A 24,110-nucleotide genomic window follows, 5' to 3' on the forward strand; every position below is an offset into this window, starting at 1 on the left:
TTGTTGGTAATGAAAGCTTCAAGATGCCTCCTGTATGGGGAAACTAGTCGCATGCATTGATTGCTCAGGTGTGATTTAGGTATGATCATTCTTCCACACAGTCTTCAAATATTGAAGGTTCTATGAGCCTCTTCTATGAACTCTGATCTTTAGTTCTTTCCACAGATTTTCTATTGGATTCAAGTCATGTGATTAGCTGGGCCTTTCTAGCAGCTTTTTTTTCCCCTTTCTTTGAAACCAATTGAGAGTTTCCTTGGCTTTGTGTTTGTGATCATTGTCATGCTGAAATGTCCACCCTTGTTTCATTTTCATGATCCTGGTAGATAGCAGCAGATTTTTGGTACATGTCTTGGTACATTTTTCAATTTATCCTTTCTTTAACCTCCTCGCGCCCGCCCTATAGCCGAATTACGGCCGTAGAGCAGGCGCGTTCGTTCGGGCGGTCGTCCCTGGACGGCCTGATGTTTACTTCCGCAATGCGCGCCGCCGCGGGCGCGCATCGCGGAAGTTCTGTGTTCGCCGTGTCCCCCGGGGACAGGCAAACACAGATCGCTGTAAACGGCCAATCACAGCGGCCGTTTACAGCGTGATCGGCGTGTCCAATGGGAGATGATCTCATATGTAAACATATGAGATCATCTCGCAGCGCCGCTCTCCTTCCTCGCACAGACAGTGCGAGAGGGGAGAGATGAACGGCTGCAGCGGCAGCCGTTCTGATTCTGGAAAGAAAAAAAAATTAAAAAAATGAAATAAAAAGTGCCATCCGCCCCCAGCAGTGCCATCCGCCCCCAGCAGTGCCATCCGCCCCCAGCAGTGCTATCTGCCCCAGTGCCATCCACCCCAGTGCTACCTGCCCCCAGTGCCATCCACCCCAGTGCTACCTGCCCCCAGTGCCATCCACCCCAGTGCTACCTGCCCCTAGTGCCATCCACCCCAGTGCTACCTGCCCCTAGTGCCATCCACCCCAGTGCTACCTGCCCCCAGTGCCATCCACCCCAGTGCTACCTGCCCCCAGTGCCATCCACCCCAGTGCTACCTGCCCCCAGTGCCATCCACCCCAGTGCCACCTGCCCCCAGTGCCACCTGCCCCCAGTGCCACCTGCCCCCAGTGCCACCTGCCGTCAGTGCCACCTGCCGTCAGTGCCACGTGTCATCAGTGCCACATAGTGCCATCTGTCATCAGTGCCACGTATCAGTGCCATTTGTCATCAGTGCCACCTGTCAGTGTCACGTGCCATCTGTTGTCAGTGTCACGTGTCATCAATGCCACTTATCAGTGCCATCTGTCATCAGTGTCACGCGTCATCGGTGCCATGTATTAGTGCCATCTGTCATCGGTGGCACATATTAGTGCCACGTATTAGTGCCATCTGTCATCGGTGCCACGTTTCAGTGCCACGTGTCATCAGTGCCACGTATTAGTGCCACGTGTCATCAGTGCCACGTATAAGTGCCACGCGTCATCAGTGCCACATATTAGTGCCATCTGTCATCAGTGCCACATATTAGTGCCATCTGTCATCAGTGCCACCTGTCATCATTGCCACGTATCAGTGCCATCTGTCATCAGTGTCACGTGTCATTGTCCTGGTGCTTCAAAAGTGTAATAAATAGTCAACAAGTTAGATGTGTAACTTATGTTCCTAGAACACATGATGGCGCTACCTGCATGTTGGGCCTCTCTATGTGGCCAGGCTGTGAAAAAGTCCCACACATGTGGTATTGTAATACTCAGGAGGAGTAGCAGAATTTTTTGGGGGGTGTCATTTGTGGTATACACATGCCACGTGAGAGAAATAACCTATTACAATGACAATTTTGTGGAGAAAAAAAAAAAAAATGAAAAATCTTAATTTTGCAAAGAATTGTGGGAAAAAAATGACAACATCAAAAAGCTCACTATACCTCTTACTAAATACCTTGGAATGTCTACTTTCCAAAAAGGGGTCATTTGGGGGGTATTTGTACTTTCCTGACTTGTTCGGGTCACAAGAAGCGAGATAGGCCACCAGTACATCAGATGTGATCAATTTTGTGCGATTCGCACCACAGCTTGTAGACTCTCTAACTTTCACAAAGACCAAATAATATCCACTAATTTGGGTTATTTTTACCAAAGACATGTAGCAGTATAAATTGTGACCAAAATTTATGAAGAAAAATTAATAATTTGCATAATTCTGTCACAGAAACAAAGAAATATGCGTTTTTTTTCAAAATTTTCGGTCTTTTTTCATTTATAGCGCAAAAAATAAAAACCCCAGAGGTGATCAAATACCACCAAAAGAAAGCTCTATTTGTGGGAAAAAAAGGACACAAAATTCATTTGGGTACAGTGTTGCATGACTGAGTAATTGTCATTCAAATTGTGAGAGCACCGAAAGCTGAAAATTGGTCTGGGCAGGAAGGTGTTTAAGTGCCCAGTAAGCAAGTGGTTAATGAAATACAGTTTGCCAGTACCGTATGCTGAAAAACAGCCCCACACCATGATGTCCCCACCTCCAACTTCACTGTTGGTATGGGGGCGTTTTTGGGGTGATGTGCAGTGCCATTTGACATCCAATGATGGTGTGTAATACGGCATCCAAAGAGTTATATTTTGGTCTCATTTGACCAGACTATATTCGCCCGGTATTTCACAGGCTTTTCTAAATGTTGTGCAGCAAACTTTAAACAAGATTCAACATGCTAATTCTTCAGCAATGGCGTCTTAAGTGGTGATACAGGCCATGACAGTTGAATGCATTACTTATTGTTTTCTTTTAAACAATTGTACCTGCTAAATCCAGGTCTTTCTGAAACTCTCCACAAGTGTTCCTTGGCTTTTGCACAACTCTTCTGATAATTATTTTCACTCCTGGGAGAAATCTTGCGAGGAGAACCAGGTTGTGGCTGGTTTATGGTGAAATTATGTTATTTTCACTTCCGGATTATAACCCCAACAGTGCACACTGGAACATTCAGAGGTTTAGAAATGCTTCTGTAACCAACGCCATCAGTATATTTTATAACAGTCTTGAGAGAGCCATTTGCTTTTACCCATTCATGAGATGTTTCTTTTTATAGGCCATCAGTTGAGCTGAACCAGCTGATATTAATTTGCACTGACAAGGGGAAGGATTGCTTTCAAATTACTGATAGATTTCAGCTGGTGTCTTTGCTTTCCATGCCTTTTTTTGCACCTCCCTTTCTTCATGTGTTCAATACCTTTTCCCTGTGTCATTCCATTGTAATACATAAAACTTAGTTTCTGAACTTATTTGTACTGGTTTCTTGTATGTATGAATCGCTTGGGTTGTTACCGACATGTGTGAAAATGTAATGTCAATAGCACCTTTAAAAATATATTTACCTAGGGAAATGGTAATGTGTTCAATACTTATTTTACCCGCTGTATACCTGGATAACCTTTGTTTTCTTGTCTGTGTTCCAGTTTGAGAGATTTCCCATCACTTACTGGCCTAGAGTCACAACAGGAAGTGAGAGTAAATTCCCTTCTGAGATAGTAAACAGTTGTCCCCACTTGAGATTTCCCCTTGTCTCCTGTTCTGGTGACAACAATAACATTTTGGATTTTTTTCATCACTTTCTGCCTTGGCAACAATGATTACCATGACAAACACAGAGGGTGAATCATCCCAGTGCAGACACAATCAACAATAAAAACCTAATGATAAATGGAACATTAGTAAAATGTCAGTGCATATTTTTAGCACTGATTGCTGTAATAATATCTGCCTGATCTGTCCGCTGCAATGTCATAGTCCCTCTAAAAAAAAAAAAAAAAAAAAATCATAGATCACCTCAATTACTAGTAAAAAATAATTAATAAAAATGCCATAAATCTATCCCCTATTTTGTAGAGGCTATAACTTTTGCGCAAACCAATCAATATACTCCTATTGGGTTTTTTTTTTACCGAAAATATGTAGCAGAATACAAATTGGCCTAAATTGATGAAGAAAATGTAAAAAGAAATTTTATTGGGTATGTTTTATAGCACAAAATAAAAAATATTGTTTCTTTTTTCAAAATTGTCAGTCTTTATTTTTTGTTTATAGCGCAAAAAAATAAAAACGCAGAGGTGATCAAATACCCCAAAAAGAAGTCTCTATTTGTGGGAAAAAAAGGACATCAATTTAATTTGGGTACAGCGACACAGCGCGCAATTGTTAGCCAAAGTAACGCAGTGCCATATTGCAAAAAACGGCCTGGTCAGGAAGTGGGTAAATCAGTCCAGGGCTGAAGTGGCTAAGGGCTCTTTTAGACATGGTTTGACATTTTAGATACCATGGATGCCTATCATGTTAAGATGGGATAATGAAGTGATTTGCACATGGTTTGCCAGATGCCTCCTCTGTGTTAGTTTTCTATTGTATAGATACTTGTACTATCATCTTGGCTAGTGGCACTTTCTAAATGCATCTCAAATGTGATGTAAATGTCATAGGGGCATTTGTGAGGTGTTTGTGGCACTTTTGTAGTGCTTTTACTTTGACATGAATGGAGGCATTTAGAGATTGGTAAAGCCATCCGAATGCTATATGTCAGATACATTTTGACACAAAACAATGCAAATTGATAAAAACAAGACCATATGAACATCACTGTCCACTGCAATGCACATAATTAACACAGTGTTGGATTGAGTTTATGAGGCTTCAAAAACTCAGACTAAACACCTGCTTTGGTGAACGTGTGAGCTTAGCCCAATAGTCACAATGCATGTATGTTAGAAATACTTGTGTATACTTGTGAATACTTGAGTATTTGTAGCAGACCCACTATTAATGCTCTTTCCCTGATATAGAACACTTTCCCAGAGTTTTTTTCTATATATAGAGTCATTTAGGAAGCTTTGTCATTTCTCAGCCTTGATAAGGCCCCCAAATGAGTTGACTACTTTTTATTCTTGCTGTTGTCTCGATTTTACTAACAATAAATTATGGACTCTAAGATGGCTGTCTGGGATTCTTTTTGTCAATATAATTTGGACTTCAGTGAAGTCTAGTGACCTTTCATAAGGCCCCCCCCCACCCCCCGTGTTAGAGCTACCAAGGTTCAATCATCAAGCCCAACTAACGCTCCCTGACTGGTGGATGAAAGATCAGAGTCCAGCACCTCACAAACACTTTCTTGAGGAATGTGTGTACATCCTTCAATAATGATCTAGTAGATCTTGTCAAAAGCACAGTGCCCAGTAATTGAAGGTCCAGAGAAAAAGACACTTATGCCCCGTACACACGATGGGAAATTCTGCTAGAAAAAGTCAGATGTGAGCTTTTGGAATGCGACTGTGTGTATGCTCCATCAAACTTTTCCTGGTGGAATTTCGGTCAGAAAAAGATTGAGAGCAGGTTCTCAATTTTTCGGTCGGAAAAAGTTCCGATTGGAAAGTCCGATCGTCTATACAAATTCCGACGTGCAAAATTCCTACGCATGCTTAGAAACAATTTGACGCATGCTTGGAAGCATTGAACTTAATTTTCTGGGCTCGTCGTAGTGTTGTATGTCACCGCGTTCTTGATGGTTGAAAGTTCAGAGAACTTTTGTGTGACCGTGTGTAGGTAAGCCAAGCTTGAGTGTAATTCCGTCGGAAAAACCATCCAAGATTTTTCTGACGGAAAATCCGCTCGTGTGTGTACGGGGCATAAGAGGCAGGTTTACTAAAGGAGTTGATAATCTCAATTCCATGATTTGGGTGAATATTTACTCCAATTATCCAAACTGTGTTTAATACACTGACCTTTTCCTCTTCCATCTACCTTATGTTAGCCTTGATCTCCAGGCTGCTAGAAAGGTCCCAGATGAAGTGCACTTGGTATCACTCCTAATGGGACAAGAGCCGGCACTACAGAGTGTGTACACAAGTCCAGCACACAAAAGTCCAAAGTACAAACACGCATGCTCGGAATCAATGCTCACCACACGCCATTAGCAGAAGTTGCACTCAGAAGTGGCACTCAAGAGCTGAAATTTCACATAGTACGCCACTACGTTCGTGTTTGTTGGCCGACAATTGTGTACCATTTGTATGCAAGACAAGTTCCTTCAGACAAAAGTTTGGCGTTTTGTCTGCAGAAAATCCAAACGTGTGTACGAGGCTTAAGGTTTGGTTCACACCTGTGTTTTGCAGAAACACACTACAGTCCATTTAACATAATTTCCTATGGATGTAGTTCAATTCTGAGCATTTTATGGAAAGGGCCACATTTTTTTTCAGTTTTTTGTCTCCATAGACTTCAATGGTTTAAAGATGTGTATTGAAAAAACACAAAATGCAAAATGCACCTGCAATATGCAAACTGCAACCTGTACAAGTGTGAATCAGGCCTGATGCTCTAGGATGGCGGGTTGGAAATTCTTTGATCTCGGTCTAGGCTTGCTGATCAGCAAATCCCAGAGCATGGGCAAGTGATTCCCTGGTTTGAGGTTGAGGGTCGCATCAGATGCCACGAGGACCACGTGGGCCGTGGGCCATGAGTTGAGCACCCCTGTATAGGGCATTAGTTTGCCTTTTAATTTTTTCTAAAAAAGGCGAAAAACTTAAGCTGCACCAATGTAGCTATGCAATACAGATCATAAATGGAATTCAGCTTCAATCCCTAGATGCCAACAGCACACATATATGCGACCGCTCGATGAGTGCACCTTAACGCCAACTGGCCACATATATGGTGCCCTGTTAAAACTACATGCTCTGCTGAGAGCGTGCCCCCAGCATGGTATCTGGCATGTACTGGAACACTCCCAATGCATAGCACCGACTGGGAGCTTTCCAATCACGTGACTGCTGTTACAGTCAATCACAGCAGTCACATGACCCACATGCCTGCATCTGCCTTCTGGATTTTTGAACCCTTAAAGGGCCGGGAAGTGGTCGGTGGGAAGGGGTCCATTTTATGGAAAAAGCTTGATATTTTAACACACATTGTAACACTGAAGTCAAGATTTAGGCCCCTTTCACACACGCGGACAGTATGTCCGTATTTCATCCATCCGATTGCAGATGAAATACGGACATACAGGCATTCCTATGGGATAGCGGGTGTCTGTGGATGAACATCCGCAGACACCCGGTATCGTCCGTCTCCACTATGGTCTGATTCTGCAGACGGAGGAAAATCCTATTTTTTCTGTGCGTCTGCAGAGCGGATCGGATGAACACGGACAGCTGGTCCGTGTTCATCCGATCCCCCATAGAGGAGAGCAGAGAGCTGACAGGGCAGTCTCTGCACAGTGTGCAGGGACCGCCCTGTCATCCGCTGGCTCAGCAGGGATAAACAGAGCGATCCCCGCTGAGCAAGAGGATCATCACGGGGTGGATCATTACGGATCCGTCCCGCGTGAAAGGGGCCTAATACTTCTCATGCTTTGTTTATTTACATTCAATACTACCGCCAAATAGTCTGCTTTACAGCATACTGTAATGTGCAGGATAATGGTGTCAAAGTGGTGTATGATAGCGGTCAGTAAACGGACACAAACCTTGAGAAAGATTGGAGCTGCATTTTGCTCATATCAGGGCTAATGTATATATACAGCATTGTACTGATCATTATCTACAATCAGTATGAAATAGCTAGTCAGATCATCATCTACAATTTGTATAAAATTGCTGGCTTGTGAATGCTTTTAACAACACAGAAGTTGTTTTTTTTCTTTAAACTACATCTAGTAATCTGTACTGCAAGGTGGTGGAAACACATTTGTCACTTACATAGGGAAATGAACATTGCAGGAATGGGAAATAACTATGACAAGATAACTTGTGCACGGTTGTGTTATTAACTGGCGCAGCTGTTGCAGTGAGGATGACACTTCCAGCTGATATACTGCAGCTCAATTCAGCCTGGAGCAAAGCCTGGCATGAAGGGAAAAATAATGCCGCTTTATTTTCATTTATGTCTGCTGGTTATGACTTGGAGATATGGAAAATGGGATTACGCTGTGTGTGATGTAAAGTGATCACTTAATCCTAGGTCCCAAAAGAGAGAGCCTCACATAATGCCTTTGTTTACCTCAATGTATTACAATGGCACACTGTCATAAATCACCCACTTTGATGTATTTTACCATGTGCCGCATCAGTCAGCATTTGTACACGTTAAAAGGATTTTACAGGAAAACCAAGGTCTTTGTTGGTGATTTCCCGGTGTAGCAACAAGGTCTCCCCTATAGCTCATAGGATTTATTGGATGTGGGAGCTGCAATTACAGATTTCATATGCAGAAGCACCTACTGATGAAAAGCATTGTTGCTATCCAAGCATGGAATATGATGGTTCACTATTAGAACCAACCATTTTCATTAAAGTCCTGATAGGGAAATTGCATATTTTATATTTCCTTATTATTATTGGCTCACAATATCTAATGATGAATTCTAAACCTGGTTAAGGGGCCATACAAGGATGATCACTTTAGCTGATTTCATACTAAAGGAATGTCAGGAATGTGCTCTCTTCCTTACAAGGTAATGTTGTTAAAGTGGGATTCCACTGTCTTGATCCTTTTTTTTTTTTTTGGCATACCGGCAATCCTTATTAAAATGAAATCTAACACTTACTTTTTCCTTTTGTACATCCAGCAGCATGTTGTTTTGTTATTCAAAACGATTTTATAAAACCGTCTCCTGACGGTTGTCATTTTGCCTGTGGGCATGTGAAGCCCACAGGCATCCTCTTCCGGGAGAGTGCGCTGATAAAAGACCAGCATGCACCGCCCGTTCGATTAAATCTCGCGCATGCGCAGTAAGCGCTATATCGAGCGCCGTCTTCTGCTCCGGTTGCCATGACAACGGTTGTTGTCGACGGAAGTCCCGCGCCAAATTACACATGCAATTGCGTCACTTCCGGTCTCGAAATAACGCGATTGTAGCCCTCGGTGATGCCCAAGGCATCCTGGGAAATGGTGTCATACTTCTCCCAGGAGCCTCAGCGAGCCGGGCTGCCGAGGGAAGTGACGTTCTTAGCCCGGGCAATGGAAGAGGCAGATTTCGTGGGACCACCTAGCAACCGCAAGAAATAGGCAAGTAAAAATTTTTTTATTATCCAATTAATTTTAAGAAGACCATTTGATGCACATACGAGTTAGGTTATATTTTTGGTGGCAACACCACTTTAATGATTGGTTAAATTCTACCAACTTGACATGTATATGTACCGGCCACTTTATTAGGTACACCTTGCTAGTACCGGGTTGGACACCTTTTTGCCTTTAGAACTGCCTTAAGGATCGAGCCTCTTTGGCCTCTTTCACACGGGGCGGATCAGTGATGATCCGCCCCGTGATGATCCGCTCGCTCAGCGGGGATCGCTCCGTTGTCCCCGCTGAGCCGGCTGCGGACAGGGCGGTCTCCGCACACTGTGCGGGGACCGCCCTGTCAGCTCTCCGCTCTCCTCTATGGGGATCGGACGAGCACGGACCGTCTGTCCGTGTTCGTCCGATCCGCTCTGCAGACGGACAGAAAAATAGGATTTTCCTCTGTCTGCAGAATCAGACTGTTGCGGAGGCGGACGAAATCGGGTGTCTGCGGATGCTCATCCGCAGACACCCGCTATCCCATAGGGATGAATGTATGTCCGTATTTCATCCGCAAACGGATGGATGAAATACGGACATATCGTCCGCATGTGTGAAAGGGGCTTTTTTGAGATTTGTTGTTTACAAGTTAAAAACTGTTTTTTTTTTTTTTTGTTTGCTTGAAAATTACTTAGAACCCCCAGACATTATACATAATTTTTCTAACACCCTAGAGCAGTGGTCATCAACCCTATCCTCAGGGCCCGCTAACAGGCCAGGTTTGCATGATAACAGAAATACAGCCCAATTTTTTTTTGATAAATTGATACCCAACATGTCAAGCTTCAAAATTGCACCCGCTCGGGAATTGCGACAAACTTTTACCCTTAAAAATCCCAATAGGTGACGTTTAAAAAATACTACAAATTGCATGTTTTGAGTTAGAGAGGAGGTCTTGTGCTCTTGCTCTACCGATTGTGGTGATACCTCACATGTGTGGTTTGAACACCAGTTTCATATGTGGGTGCTGCTCACGTATACATTCGCTTCTGCATGCGAGCTTGGCGGGACAGGGCGCGTTTAATAATAAAAAAAAAATTCTCATCTATTTTACCTTTTATTTTTACACTGTTCTTTAACCACTTGGGATCCGCGCTATTGCCAAATGACGGCAACAGCGCGGACCCACATTTCCGGGACTACGTCTATTGACGTCGTCCCGGATACGAGCGGCCTGCGCGCCCCCTGAGGGGCGCGCGCGGCGCGCTCTGTGATCGGCGAGTCCGTGAGACTCGCCTGATCACCGATCCGTGCAAGGGGTCGATCCCGACCCCTTATCACGTGATCAGCTGTCAGCCAATGACAGCTGATCATGTGATAGAACGGAGCCGGTAATCGGCTATTATTCCTCCTCGCGCTGACAGCGCGAGGAGAGAAAAAAAAAGCCGATCACCGGCGGCCGTGATCGGGACATCAGTCCCGATCACGGCCAGCAATACAGCTGACCACCTGCCCCCTGCCAGTGCCCACCTGCCCACCGCCGTGCCATCCTGAATAAAAGTAAGTGCCCCCCATCAGTGCCCCCATCAGTGCCCATAGTGCCCACAGTGCCACCTACAGTGCCACCCACAATGCCACCCACAGTGCCATCCAGCAGTGCCACCCACAGTGCCCACAATCTGCCTCAAAGGTGCTGCGACCCAGTGCCGCCCATCAGTGCCGCCCATCAGTGCCCAGCAGTGCCGCCCATCAGTGCCCAGCAGTGCCACCTATCAGAGCCACCTATCAGTGCCACCTATCAGTGCCCATCAGTCCCATCTATCAGTGGTACCTATCAGTGCCCATCCGTGCCACCCATCCATGCCACTTATCCGTGCCACCCATCCATGCCATCTTATCTGTGCCCATCTTTGCCCATCAGTGCCGCCTTATCTGTGCCCATCGGTGCCGCCTTATCTGTGCCTATTAGTGCCGCCTTAACTATGCCTATCAGTGCCCACCAGTGCAGCCTATCAGTGCCCACCAATGCAGCCCATCAGTGCCCACCAATGCAGCCCACCAGTGCCCACCAATGCAGCCATCAGTGCCGCCTAATCAGCGCACTTCAATGAAGGAGAAAAATGACCCGTTTGCAAAATTTTATAACAAACTATTAAAACATGATTTATTTATTTATTTTTTTTGCATCTTTTTTTGTTTGTTTAGCAAAAAATAAAACTCCGAGCTGTAACTAAATACCACCAAAAGAAAGCTCTATTTGTGGGAAAAAAATGATAAAAATTTCATTTGGGTACAGTGTTGTATGCCCGCGCAATTGTCATTCAAAGTGCATCAGCGCTGAAAGCTGAAAATTGGTCTGGGACTGAGGGGGGTTTAAGTGCCCAGTAAGCAAGTGGTTAAAAAAAATAAAAAAAATTGTGTCACTTTTATTCCCATTACAAGGAATGTAAACATCCCTTGTAATAGAAAGAAAGCATTTCAGGACCTCTTAAATATGACATCTGGGGTCAAAAAGACCTCAGATCTCATATTTACACTAAAATGCAATAAAAAAAAAAATGAAATCTCCCTTTGAGAGCTATGGGCGGAAGGGACATTTTGACGTCACTTCCGCCCTGCAATGTTATGGAGATGGGTGGGGGCCATTTTCCCCTCACTCATCTCCATACTCAGCAAGGGAAAACATCCTATCGCCTCCGCCACTGCAGACAGAGCCAGTAAGCGGAGGCCACCCGGGGCAGCCGGCGGGAGGGGGGGGGGGCCCATCTCCTGCACCCGATAAAAGTGATCTTGTGGAGAATCAACCGCAGAGACCACTCTTATCGGAAAGCGGACCGCCGACCAAAGAGGAGGATACAGGGGTTATGGCAGCTAGCTGCTGCCATAACAACGATATTCCTCTTCAAAGTTAAGATGAATATCGGCGTGCAGCGGGCCGTAAGTGGTTAAAGTGGTTCTAAACCCCATTCATGAAATTTGACCTAAGCACATATATCTGTAGTGTTTACTTATCTCTCGCCAAAGCTCTAAGTGCTGTGTCTTTCTGCTGCCCCATTCCTCTGTTACTCACAGAGTTCCTTCTGACAAGTTCTCCGACACACAAGATAACTACAACTGAAAATTTGTCTGGGAGGGTGCTTAGAGGTAGAGAAGCAGAGAGCTTGTCTATTTAGAAAACAGCTCTGCATGTTCCTTCATTCCTCTGCCTATGTGGCGTGGGGGGGTGTGTCCTTCCTGCAATCATCTCTCACACAGTGTAAGCCCAGACTCCACACCCACTGCTGAATGAGGAAGAAAGATTTTTAGCACTTTCTAAAGGGTGTAGAAAGGGAAAGATAGCAGATATACATGTAAAACTTATGTAGGGAGATTTGTTTAATCTCTGTGCATCATCTGAGGCCGTTCATTTCACTGGGTGTATGTGAGGGGTTTTTAACCACTTTAATTCTTCTTTTTTTTATCAGAAAAAGTTTTTATTAGAAAATATAATGGTACAAGACATCCATGTCAATGGCCTTACACAATAGCAACAAACAAAGTATGAAAACAGATTAACAATCATAATCTTCCCTGAGTATCAAATCAAAAGGTACAGTAAATAAGAGTAAGGGAGACCGGAGCTTTGTTATACAGACAAAATAGACAGGGTGTCAGCAAACATGACATCAACATAATAAGCAAGGAGGAAGAAGGAGAAATCTTCCGTGCAGTCACAGTACTCAAATTTTCCATTTTCTATTCAAAAGAAACAAAATAAAAGAGTAAAAGAAAAAAGAAAGCAGAATAGACTAGGGGGAGGGAGAGATAGTCAGAGATCCCTGAGAGATAGGATACATGGAAGTAATACCGTACATAATACCCACAGCCATCAGCATTCGATAGCATGCTTTAACAGTTGTATACAAACATTCTAAACAGGTAAGTTAGAACCCATGGCAGATGTCGAGGTCAGATTAGCCCTGCAGCAACCTATTTTGAATCAACTGGTGCGGTGCCAGGCCTGGTATGTCCAGCCAGTCCTGCCACATATTATAAAACTTTTGGGGGGTGTTCCTATGTTGGTATGCCAGCCTCTCACGTATCAGCATCCTATTAACCTGATCAATCCACTGTTGCCTGCTGGGTACCCTGGGCGTGATCCACGTCTGGGCTATCAGTTTATGAGCTACATAAAGCAACCTAAGAATTGCCGTGTGGACGGCTGGGGTAAGGGACTCCTCGTCCAGGGCCCCCAGCAGGCAGATTACCGGGCTTGTGGGAAGCATGATTCTGAACACCTGATGAATAGTCTCCAAAATCGCGGTCCAATAACGAGTCAGTTTAGGGCACTTCCAGAACTTTAATTCTTCTTGGTGTAAATTCAACAAGGTGTTGGAAACATTCCTCAGAGATTCGGGTCATGATAGCATCACGCAGTTGCTGTAGATTTTCCGGCTGCACATCCATTAAGTGACTCTCCTGTTCGACCACATCCCAAAGGTGCTCTACTGGATGTAGATCTGCTGATTGTGGAGGCCATTGGAGTACAGTGATCTCATTGTCATGTTCAAGAAACCAGTGGTGAGATGATTTGAGCTTTGTGACATGGTGTATTATCCTGCTGGAAGTAGCGATCAGAAGATGGGGACACTGTAGTCATAAAGGGATGGACATGGTCAGCGACAATACTCAGGAAGGCTGTGGTGTTTAAACAATGCTCAGTTGGTACCAAGTGGCCCAAAGTATGCCAAGAAAATATCCCCCACATCATTACACCACCAACCTGAACTGTTGATTCAAAGCAGGATGGATCCATGATTTCATGTTGTTTACGCCAAATTCTGACCCTAACATCTGAATGTTACAGCTGAAATTGAGACTCATCAGACCAGGCAACATTTTCCCAATCTTCTATTACCCAATTTTAATGAGCTTGTGTGAATTGTAGCCTCAGTTTCCTGTTCTTTGTTGACAGGAGTGGCACCCGGTGTTGTCTTCTGCTGCTGTAGCCCATCTGCTTCAAGGTTTGATGTGTTGTGCATTCAGAGATGGTATTCTGCATACCATTGTTGGTTATTTGAGTTACTAATGCCTTTCTATCAACTCAAACCAGTCTGCTCTTTCTTTCTCCTCTGACATCAAGTCGACACAACTGCCTCTCATTGGATATTTTCTCTTTTTCAGACCATTTTATGTAAACCCAAGAGATGGTTGTGTGTGAAAATCCCAGTACTCAGGCCAGCCTGTCTGGCACCAACAACCGCGCCACGCTCACAGTTACTTAAATACCCTTTCTTACCTATTCTGATGCTTGGTTTGAACTTCAGCAAGTAGTCTTCACCATGTCTAGATGCCTAAATGCCTTGAGTTTCTGCCATGTGATTGGCTGATTAGCAATTTGTGTTACCAAGCAATTGAACAGGTGTACCTAATAAAGTGGTTGGTGCGTGTATATACAACAGCTATAACTTGGAAAATTCAGTCTCATTTTAAGAGCTTGCTATCACGCATGTGTCTATGATCATCTGGCCATGCTGCTAAAGCGGGTGGGGACTCCGTGGTGAAAATCGTTAGTTATGTATTCTTGTTACATTTTCTAATGTTATTATCTGTATCTGTCATTACGTTTATTAAATGTTATAAGTATTTTTGTAATCTCTCTTTGCACATATTGAATACAACTGCAAAAAACGTAAACTATTACATGTTCGTGATAATATAATCCCAGACCAAAAACCATTGTACTCTTTTTGCTGGATGGGGTCTTATATAATACAATGATTATAACAGACTGAAAAATATTATTATTATACACAATTTATATAGCGCCAACAGTTTACGCAGCACTTTCAGGGCCGGATTAAGAGCACCATGTGCTTGGTGCTGAGGATTTTGGTGGGCCTTTTACTGGGCACCCTTCTGCTTTCCAAGAGCCTGTTCTGTCGTGCGCCCAAACTCAAAAGTAGCGCAGCTGCACAGGCATAACACTAGGGAAGCCTGGCATTTGATTTGCCAAGTTTCTGTAAGGGCCGTGCATCGGCGTGCATTCTGAGCTGAAAGAGTGCAGCGGCGCTGGCCTAACACTATGGAAGCCCCAGACTTCTATAAGACCCCTTCACACTGCCGCGCCCATAGCGGCGTTTTACCGTCGGATTTGCAGCACATTTCGGCCACTAGCCGGGCGCTTTGCCGGTGGTATTGCAGCGCTGTCCCATTTCAATGGGGAGCAGCAGTGGAGGAGCGGTAAACACACCGCTCCTTCACCGCTCCAAAGAAGCTCCAAAGAAGCTGTTGGCAGGACTTTTGCTGACGTCCTGCCAGCGCACCACTCCAGTGTGAAAGCCCTCGGGGCTTTCACACTGGAATGAATGGTGCAGCAGTTTGAGGGCGGATTGCAGGTGCTATTTCTAACGATATAGCACCTGCAAAACGCCTTCGGTGTGAAAGGGCTCTAAGAGCCCTGCATTGGCTTGCCCCAGGCTTCTGTTAGGACTGCTCATGCAGTGCCCATTATCAATCCCACCACCCTGCCCCGGCGGTGCATGTGGAATGCAGGGCCCGTCAGGGGAGATCTCTTCCCGTTGACCCATTGCTTTCCATGTCCTTTTTGGGTGGCTGGGCCTATATTAAGGTAGGGGCCTGGAGCTGCAGCTCCAATAGCCCCTACGTTAATCCAGCCCTGAGTACTTTACATTGTATAGGGGGGAAGTGAGTATTGTCATATCTTTCACCCCCCACCCCGTACACACAGTACAAAAATCAGAAGGGAATAGTCTGAAGACGAGCTGTCTACCGATTTTCGGATCGTTAGTACAGTGCATTTGATAGACGATTTGACTATTACATCAGACAAAAGCTGGATGTGCAGGCTAAAAAACCTTTGTCTGATGTGAAGTCAACGTCTGATTTTCGGATGATCAGTATAAAAATCCCTCACACAAAAGTGGAAAGTACAAACACCCATGCTTGGAATCAAGGAATGACTGGGAAGAGTTTGGTCTTGTAAACTACTGTTCGTAATCTAGAATTAACATTTGGGACGCGGCAACTGATAAAATGTCAAAATTCTCACCTTTGATGGGATAATAATGAAGCTGCTTTGCATGTAGTTATGCCAAACATATTTTAAAAGGCATTTGTTTTGTACAAACTAAAAATCGTGAATCGACACTCACCAAGCTTCTACTAACATGAAATTAGCAGAAGGGGCCCAAAGGGTGGAGCTTGAGAAATGAACTTCCTCTTTATACTCTCAAAGTATGGCACTACGTTTGTGTTTGTCAAATGACAATTTGCGGATAGTTAGTATACTAGACAAAAAAACCTTTTGACAAAAATCAGACCGTGTGTTACATAGTTACATAGTAGGTGAGGTTGAAAAAAGACACAAGTCCATTAAGTCCAACCTATGTGTGTGATTATAGGTCAGTATTACATTGTATATCCCTGTATGTTGCGGTCGCTCAGGTGCTTATCTAATAGTTTCTTGAAACTATCAATGCCCCCCCGCTGAGACCACCGCCTGTGGAAGGGAATTCCATATCCTTGCCGCTCTTACAGTAAGGAACCCTCTACGTAGTTTAAGGTTAAACCTCTTTTCTTCTCATTTTAATGAGTGGCCACGAGTCTTGTTAAACTCCCTTCTGCGAAAAAGTTTTATCCCTATTGTAGGGTCACCAGTATGGCATTTGTATATTGAAATCATATCCCCTCTCAAGCGTCTCTTCTCCAGAGAGAATAAGTTCAGTGCTCGCAACCTTTCCTCATAACTAATATCCTCCCGACCCTTTATTAGCTTTATTGCCCTTCTTTGTACTCGCTCCATTTCCAGTACATCCTTCCTGAGGACTGGTGCCCAGAACTGGACAGCATACTCTAGGTACGGCTGGACCAGAGTCTTGTAGAGTGGGAGAATTATTGTTTTATCTCTGGAGTTGATCCCGATTTTAATGCATGCCAATATTCTGTTTGCTTTGTTAGCAGCAGCTTGGCATTGCATGCCATTGCTGAGCTTATCATCTACTAGGACCTCCAAGGTCCTTTTCCATCCTAGATTCCCCCAGAAGTTCTCCCCCCCAGTGTAGAGATTGCATTCATATTTTTGCCACCAAAATGCATTATTTAAAATTTTTCTACATTGAACCTCATTTGTCATGTAGTTGCCCATCCCATTAATGTGTTCAGATCTTTATGCAAGGTTTCCACATTCTGCAGAGAAGTTATTGCCCTGCTTAGCTTAGTATCGTCTGCAAATACAGAGATTGAACTGTTTACCCCATCCTCCAGGTCGGTTATGAACAAATTAAACAGCACAGAACCCTGGGGGACCCCACTACCCACCCCTGACCATTCTGAGTACTCCCCATTTATCACCACCCTCTGAACTCACCCTTGCAGCCAGTTTTCAATCCATGTATTCACCCTATGGTCCATGCCAACGGACCTTATTTTGTACAGTAAACGTTTATGGGGAACTGTGTGAAATGCTTTTGGAAAATTCAGATACACGTCTACGGGCCTTCCTTTATCTAGATGGCAACTCACCTCCTCATAGAAGGTTAATATATTGGTTTGGCAAGAACGATTCTTCATGAATCCATGCTGATTACTGCTGATACCGTTCTCGTTACTAAAATCTTCTATATAGTCCCTTATCATTCCCTCCAAGAATTTACATACTATTGATGATGGCTAACTGGTCTGTAATTCCCAGGGATGTATTTTGGGCCCTTTTTAAATATTGGTGCTGCATTGGCTTTTCTCCAATCAGCTGGTACCATTCCAGCCAGTCGACTGTCAGTAAAAATTAGGAACAATGGTCTGGCAATTACTTAACCGAGTTCCCTAAGTACCCTCGGGTGCAAATCATCTGGTCCCGGTGATTTATTAATGTTAAGTTTCCGAAGTCTAATTTTAATTCTGTCCTCTGTTAACCATGGAGGTGCTTCCTGTGATGTTTCGTGAGGATAAACACTGCAGTTTTGGTTACTGAAGCCCCCCGATTCCCTCGTGAAGACTGAGGAGTAGAATAAATTCAATACCTTCGCCATCTCTCCATCCTTTGTAAACAGATTTCCTTCCTCATTCTTTATGGGGCCAATATGGTCCGTCCTCCTTTTTTGCTGTTTACATATTTAAAGAATTTCTTGGGATTTTTTTGCTCTCCTCCACTATGTGTCTTTCATGTTCTATCTTAGCCATCCTTATTGAACCCTTACATTTCTCGTTGCATTGTTTATAAAGTCTGAATGCTGATGATGATCCCTCAACCTTGTATTTTTTGAAGGCCTTCACCTTTGCTTTTATATGCATTTTTACATTGGAGTTAAGCCATCCAGGACTTTTGTTCGCTCTTTTAAATTTATTACCCAATGGGATGCATTGGCTAATGTCCTTATATAATATGCTCTTAAAGCAAACCCATATCTCCTCCGTGTTCTTTGTTTCTAAGATTTTATCCCAATTTATGCCTTTTAGCAAGGTTCGTCGTTTAGGGAAGTTGGCTCTTTTGAAATTCAGTATCTTTGTATTCCATTTATGTTTCCTATTTGTGCGATTTATACTGAAACCAATTGACCTGCGATCGCTGTTACCTAAATTGCCCCCTATTTACACATGTGTGATCAGGTCTGTATTGTTGGTAAACCGTAGGTCCAGTAATGCTTTATTTCTAGTTGGTGTGTCTACCATCTACCATCTACCGTCTACCCATAAAATTGTCCAGCAAGACATTTAGGAACTGGCGAGCCTTAGATGAATGCGCGGTCCCCATAGTTATGTCTGGATAGTTAAAATCCCCCATTATGATAACACTTCCCATCCTTGCTGCTAATCCAAATTGTGATAGGAGATCTGTCTCCACTTCCTCCCTCAGGTTAGGGGGCCTATAGCATACTCCCAGTATTATTTTCCCCTTAGCTTCATCCCTTTGGAGCTCTACCCATAAGGATTCCACCTCCTCCCTAGCTCCCTTAGTGATGTCTCACATTCACTTGTACATTATTCTTGATATATAGGCATACCCCTCTCCCTTTAGACCCCATAAACACTATACAACTTTTGTTGTCTGATTTCATTTACATTTACCAAAATCATGTAATGCAAGGGCCTGCCTGATTGCATACAAATTGAAACTCTTAAGGATTGACCTCATATTATATGGTTTTGTTAAATCAAAAATAAAAAATCTACAGAAAATTGTATAGTGTGTATCCGGCTTTACAGAGAAATCTGCACATCTACAGTATGATAACAGTTAGAACAGCATAATAATAGTGCATCAAATGGGAGAACAAAACAATTGTGTCCTGTCTGAATAAAAACCTAGTTACGTACACACTGACTACATAAATATGCAAGCTTATATTTGAAGAGCGGGTTTTACTTATACAAACTTGCCTTTTTCCGTAGTTTTTCAGCAGCATCAAGTTCAGCTTTTATTGTCTTATCAAACTTGTTTAAGAGCTTGGGTTTCTTTTTCTTGGCTATAAAACAACATGAAGGATCCTTGTTTTAGTCATTTATCTTATTATCACAGTTAACGGTGTATGAATGCAGTGTGGTTATACCTATTATTCACAGCATAACAAAAGTACAGTTATTATCTTGAAAGCAATGTTTTCTAGTACAGCCACAGAAACATTTTTCTACATTAAATATCATCTGACTTAAATTACCGTATTTATTGGTGTATAACACGTGCCGGCGTATAACATGCACCCCAAGTTTAGGAGGGAATTTTAAGGAAAAAAAACATACATTTAAATGCCCATTAATACAGCCTTCATGCAGCCTTGTTCAGTGTCATTTGCAGCCTTGTCAGTGTCACGGCAGTTTAAATATGGCGCCGCCAAGATACACAGAGCCGGTCCTGTGTATCTCGGCTCCTCTCGCAGTCCCGCCCTATAATGGACATAACACAGGTCCAATGGACTGGGTGTGACTGTGAGTGGAGCCGAGTGCCGCCGAAATACACATAGCCGAGTGTACTCGGCTAGGCTCGGTTCCTCTCACAGTCACGCCCAGTCCCTGTGTTATGTCCATCATAGGGCGGGACTGGGTGTGACTGTGAGCAGAGCCGAGCCTAGCCGAATACACTCGGCTATGTGTATTTAGGCGGCGCTCGCTCCTCCGCTCACAATCAGCGGGGGATTGGCGTATAACACGCACCCATGATTTTCCCCTGATTTTAAGGGGGAAAATGTGCGTGTTCTCCGCCGATAAATATGGTACTTTTTGAAAAACAAAGCTGATTTAAAGCAGGATATAAATCAATGGTTCACATTGAGGAGGAGGCATGGTCATGTTCAAGAACAAAAATTCCAACCTCTTGTCTTCTCCTAACAGCCCAAGTCAAGAGCATGAAGACATACAAAGTTTCCTAGTTAGCTTCTTTAAAATTCCAACTTGGTTATGTTAACCAGTTATTTTAGAGTCAAACAGCACTAGGAGTTCTTTTTGACCCTTTCATGTGGCTAAAATAACTAGACTATAATATTTGCTCAATGTACAGACAGTGCAATGTTCTTGCATACAGTTACATCTGTGAGTCCTAGGAAGATGGGAGTATGAAAATTAGCACTCAAGCTTATCCGCCTGCATCATAAAATACAGCTCTTTTTCATTAGATAAGTTTGTGTGTCATATGGATTATGCGAAAAAATCATGTGCACTATGTCCCTAACCCAGCCTTTCTGAACCTTTTAACACAAAGAAACCCTTGAAGTAACTTTCCGATCTTAGGGATTCCCTGCTGATAATTCCTATATCTACAATGATACATTAGTGTGATGGTCAGTGGGAGGAACGCTCCTTACACTTGTGGTTATTGGAAAGAATGTAAAGGAAGGGTGTAGGTGTTTGGGCCCACCAACATGGGCCTGTGTCAGCCCCGCCCCTCTCTGCTTATGTAATATGAATTTTATTAGCAGTTATAAAAAAAGTTACTGTCTCTTAAATCCTGAGGAGAATTATCCAATCAGGATTAATGGAATTTTGTAGAATTCCTGGGAGTCCTATAAATAGGGAAGAGCTCCCAGTCATTTCACAGTTGGTCAAGCCTGGAAAAAGAGATAGCCTCCCTCCCACCCTTGTTGCTGGAGCTTTATGTGGTTGGTCACCCAAGATTACTAGGGGGACATTATTGTTATTTTAGGTCAATATGGCTTAAAAGTGGTTGTAAACCCTTACAAACCACTTTGACCTACAGATAAGCCTAGATTAAGGCTTACCTGTAGGTCCAAGAAATATCTCCTAAACCGTATAGGTTTCGGAGATATTTACCTGAAGACAGCCACCGCTGTTACGGCGCATGCGCCGTAGACAGCGCCGCTCTGGCGCACTGGGCAAGCCGCAGATCGCGATCGTGATATGCCGCGAGTGTCGGCTCCCGTGCGCATGCGCGGGAGTGACGTCATCGCTGCTCCGGCGAATCACAGCGCCGGAGCAGCGAGATCCACCAAGAAGATGGAGGCTCCAGACTACAGGGGACAGCAGTGACTTCGCTGGCTCCTGTGTCAGGTAAGTGACACATAATGGACTACTATGCGATGCATAGTAGTCCATTATGCTTTACCTTTGCAGGGAGACAAAGGGGAAGTAAACCCTGATGGGTTTACTTCCTCTTTAAGTTCTAATAACTGAGCTTACATAGATATTAAATATTTACTTTATACATGGTTGAATAATAAATACTAAGTGCCCGTTCACACAGGGGCGACGCGACTTGCAGCGCGACTCACAGACGCGGCCTGCACACGACTTCAGCGGCGACTTGCAAAATGACTTCTGTATAGAAGTCAATGCAAGTCGCCTGAAGTCGCCCCAAAAATAGTACAGGAACCTTTTTCTAAGTCGGAGCGACTTGAGTCGCTCCTATTAGAACGGTTCCATAGTACAGAATGGAACGCGACTTGTCAGGCGGCTAAGTCGCCTGACAAGTCGCGGTAGTGTGAACGGGCACTAAATAGTTATGGTTTTTGAATATTAATTGAAAACCAATAAAGTGCTGCGGCCATTATTTGCCAAATCATTTTGTGCTATGTCATTCTTTATGGCTGTATTGGGGAAAGTTTTTTTCCAGTTAGGGGTGTTGGCTGCCTGTAATCCCATTACCCTCTAAGGTCTGGTTCACACCTATTAATTCTTTAGTGCATTTTTAGATTTACAGAAACACACTACAGTCCATTTAACATGGTTTCCTATGGGTCATGTGCATTTTATGGAAAGGGCTAGACCAGCAGCAGGTTTTTGGTTTCATAGACTTCAATGGATCAAAAACATGTATTGAAAAATGCAAAATGCACCTGGAATATGCATCAACTGCTGCTGCTGCCACCTACTATGTACTTCTAAATCCCAAAAATATATAAAGATGACTGAGTGTAGCTGTGTAGCGCACAAAATGTGCAATAAAATAGGCTAAGTGTAAATAAATACACAAAACGTGTACAAGTCAAATACCATAAATACATTACCCCTAATGTAATTGAATCACAAATTACCAAACATATACAGTAATTATATACAGTTATCACTATAATTACTGTATATAATTATAATTTTTGGTAATTTGTTATTCAATTACATTAGGGGTAATTCATTTTTGGTAATTGACTTGTGCAACACATTTTGCGTATTTATTTACACTTTGATTATTTTATTGCACTTTTCCTTAGGTTTGGGCATTATACAGCAGGGCTACACCCAGTCATCTTCATATGCATTATGAGTTGCACAGAAAGGCGTGTCGAATCTCTGACTTGAGAACCAAGTCCGAATTTGCATGTGGTGCACATTGGGTTTTGTGGGTTACATAGTTAGCAAGGTTGAATAAAGACACCAGTCCATCCAGTACAACCTGAGCCTGTGCGTGTTTATGTTACTACCAATTTCCGAATTCCTGTACATTGTGTTCCCTATGAAACTCATCTAAGGCCTCATGCACACTGTTGCTATTAAACTCACATTTTTGTGAGTTTGGGCATTTTTTTTCTGCCATTAAAATCCTCTCTATTTTATCCTATGTGTCCATGCACACATGGACGTTTTTAGCAGTTTATCAGCAGAGGAGCTGAACTCTGTTAAACCAGCATAAACGCGCATACATTCTAGGCACATTGATCACTTTATCATTTATTTCAATAAATTGAATACATTTAAAATGAAATACATAAACTTTCCAAACTCTGTTAACCACTTGCCGACTGCATAACTTATATATACAGCAGCAAGGTGGCTCTGCAGTGCCGGATCACGTACCTAATATGTGATCTGACACTTCCAGGTAGGGGGAAAGCATGCTGCTGGCGGCCTGCTCCCCCTGTGATCATCTGTACCATGGACTCTTTCTGCCCAGGCCAATTTTTAGCTTTTAGCGCTGTCGCACTATGAATGACAATTGCGCGGTCATGCAACACTGTACCCAAATTACATTCTTATAATTTTTTTCCCACAAATAGAGCTTTCTTTTGGTGGTAATCACTAATGGGTTTTTATTTTTTGCTAAAAAAAAAAAACGGAAAAATACCAAACATTAAAAAAAAAAAAAAGTTTTTCTTAGTTTGTCAGTAAATTTTGTAAACAAGTAGTTTTTCTCCTTCACTGATGTGCGCTGATAAGGTGGCACTAATAGGCAGCACTAATTGGTGTCACTGATGGACACTGCCGGGGCTACACTGATAATCAGGACACTGATGATTAGTGCCCTAAATACCTGTACAGTCTCTGTGAGGAGATGCCGCTGATCGCGCCCACCACTCTGTCACTGTGAGGCGAGGAAAGCCAATAAACGTCACTTCCGTGTTTACATGTGATCGGCTGTGTTTGGACACAGCTGATCACATTTGTAAAGAGCCATGCCATCAGCTCTTTACCGAGATCGGGGACATGGCGAGTCTGCCGCACTGTGTGCCCCCGTGGGAGCACAAGATCGGTGACAATGGAGCGACATCATATGGCACTGCCCCAGAACGAGAGGGGTAAGGTAAAATGATGGCAGGCTAGAGGCAGTTAATGGCATCACAGTCTTAGTTTGTAGGGTTCAATTATAAGTTGGCCCACCCTTTGCAGCTGTAACAACTTCAACTCTTCTGGGAAGGTTGCACGCAA

General features: G+C 43.5%; 1 protein-coding gene across 9 annotated transcripts in view; it reads right to left on the reverse strand.

Moving 5' to 3' along the window:
* The window catches only part of ASPH (aspartate beta-hydroxylase), a 334,747-nt gene that overhangs the window by 118,310 nt on the left and 192,327 nt on the right, over positions 1 to 24,110 (reverse strand). For all 9 annotated transcript variants that reach the window (XM_077492760.1, XM_077492758.1, XM_077492757.1 and 6 more), the window contains one exon: positions 19,401 to 19,486. In XM_077492760.1, coding sequence (XP_077348886.1) covers positions 19,401 to 19,486 — 86 coding nt within the window. The remainder of the gene's footprint in view (positions 1 to 19,400; positions 19,487 to 24,110) is intronic.

This window comes from Lithobates pipiens, unplaced genomic scaffold, assembly GCF_037356315.1.
Source record: "Lithobates pipiens isolate NorthernLeopardFrog02 unplaced genomic scaffold, aLitPip1_a1.2 Scaffold_19, whole genome shotgun sequence".
Classification (NCBI taxonomy): Eukaryota; Metazoa; Chordata; class Amphibia; order Anura; family Ranidae; genus Lithobates; species Lithobates pipiens.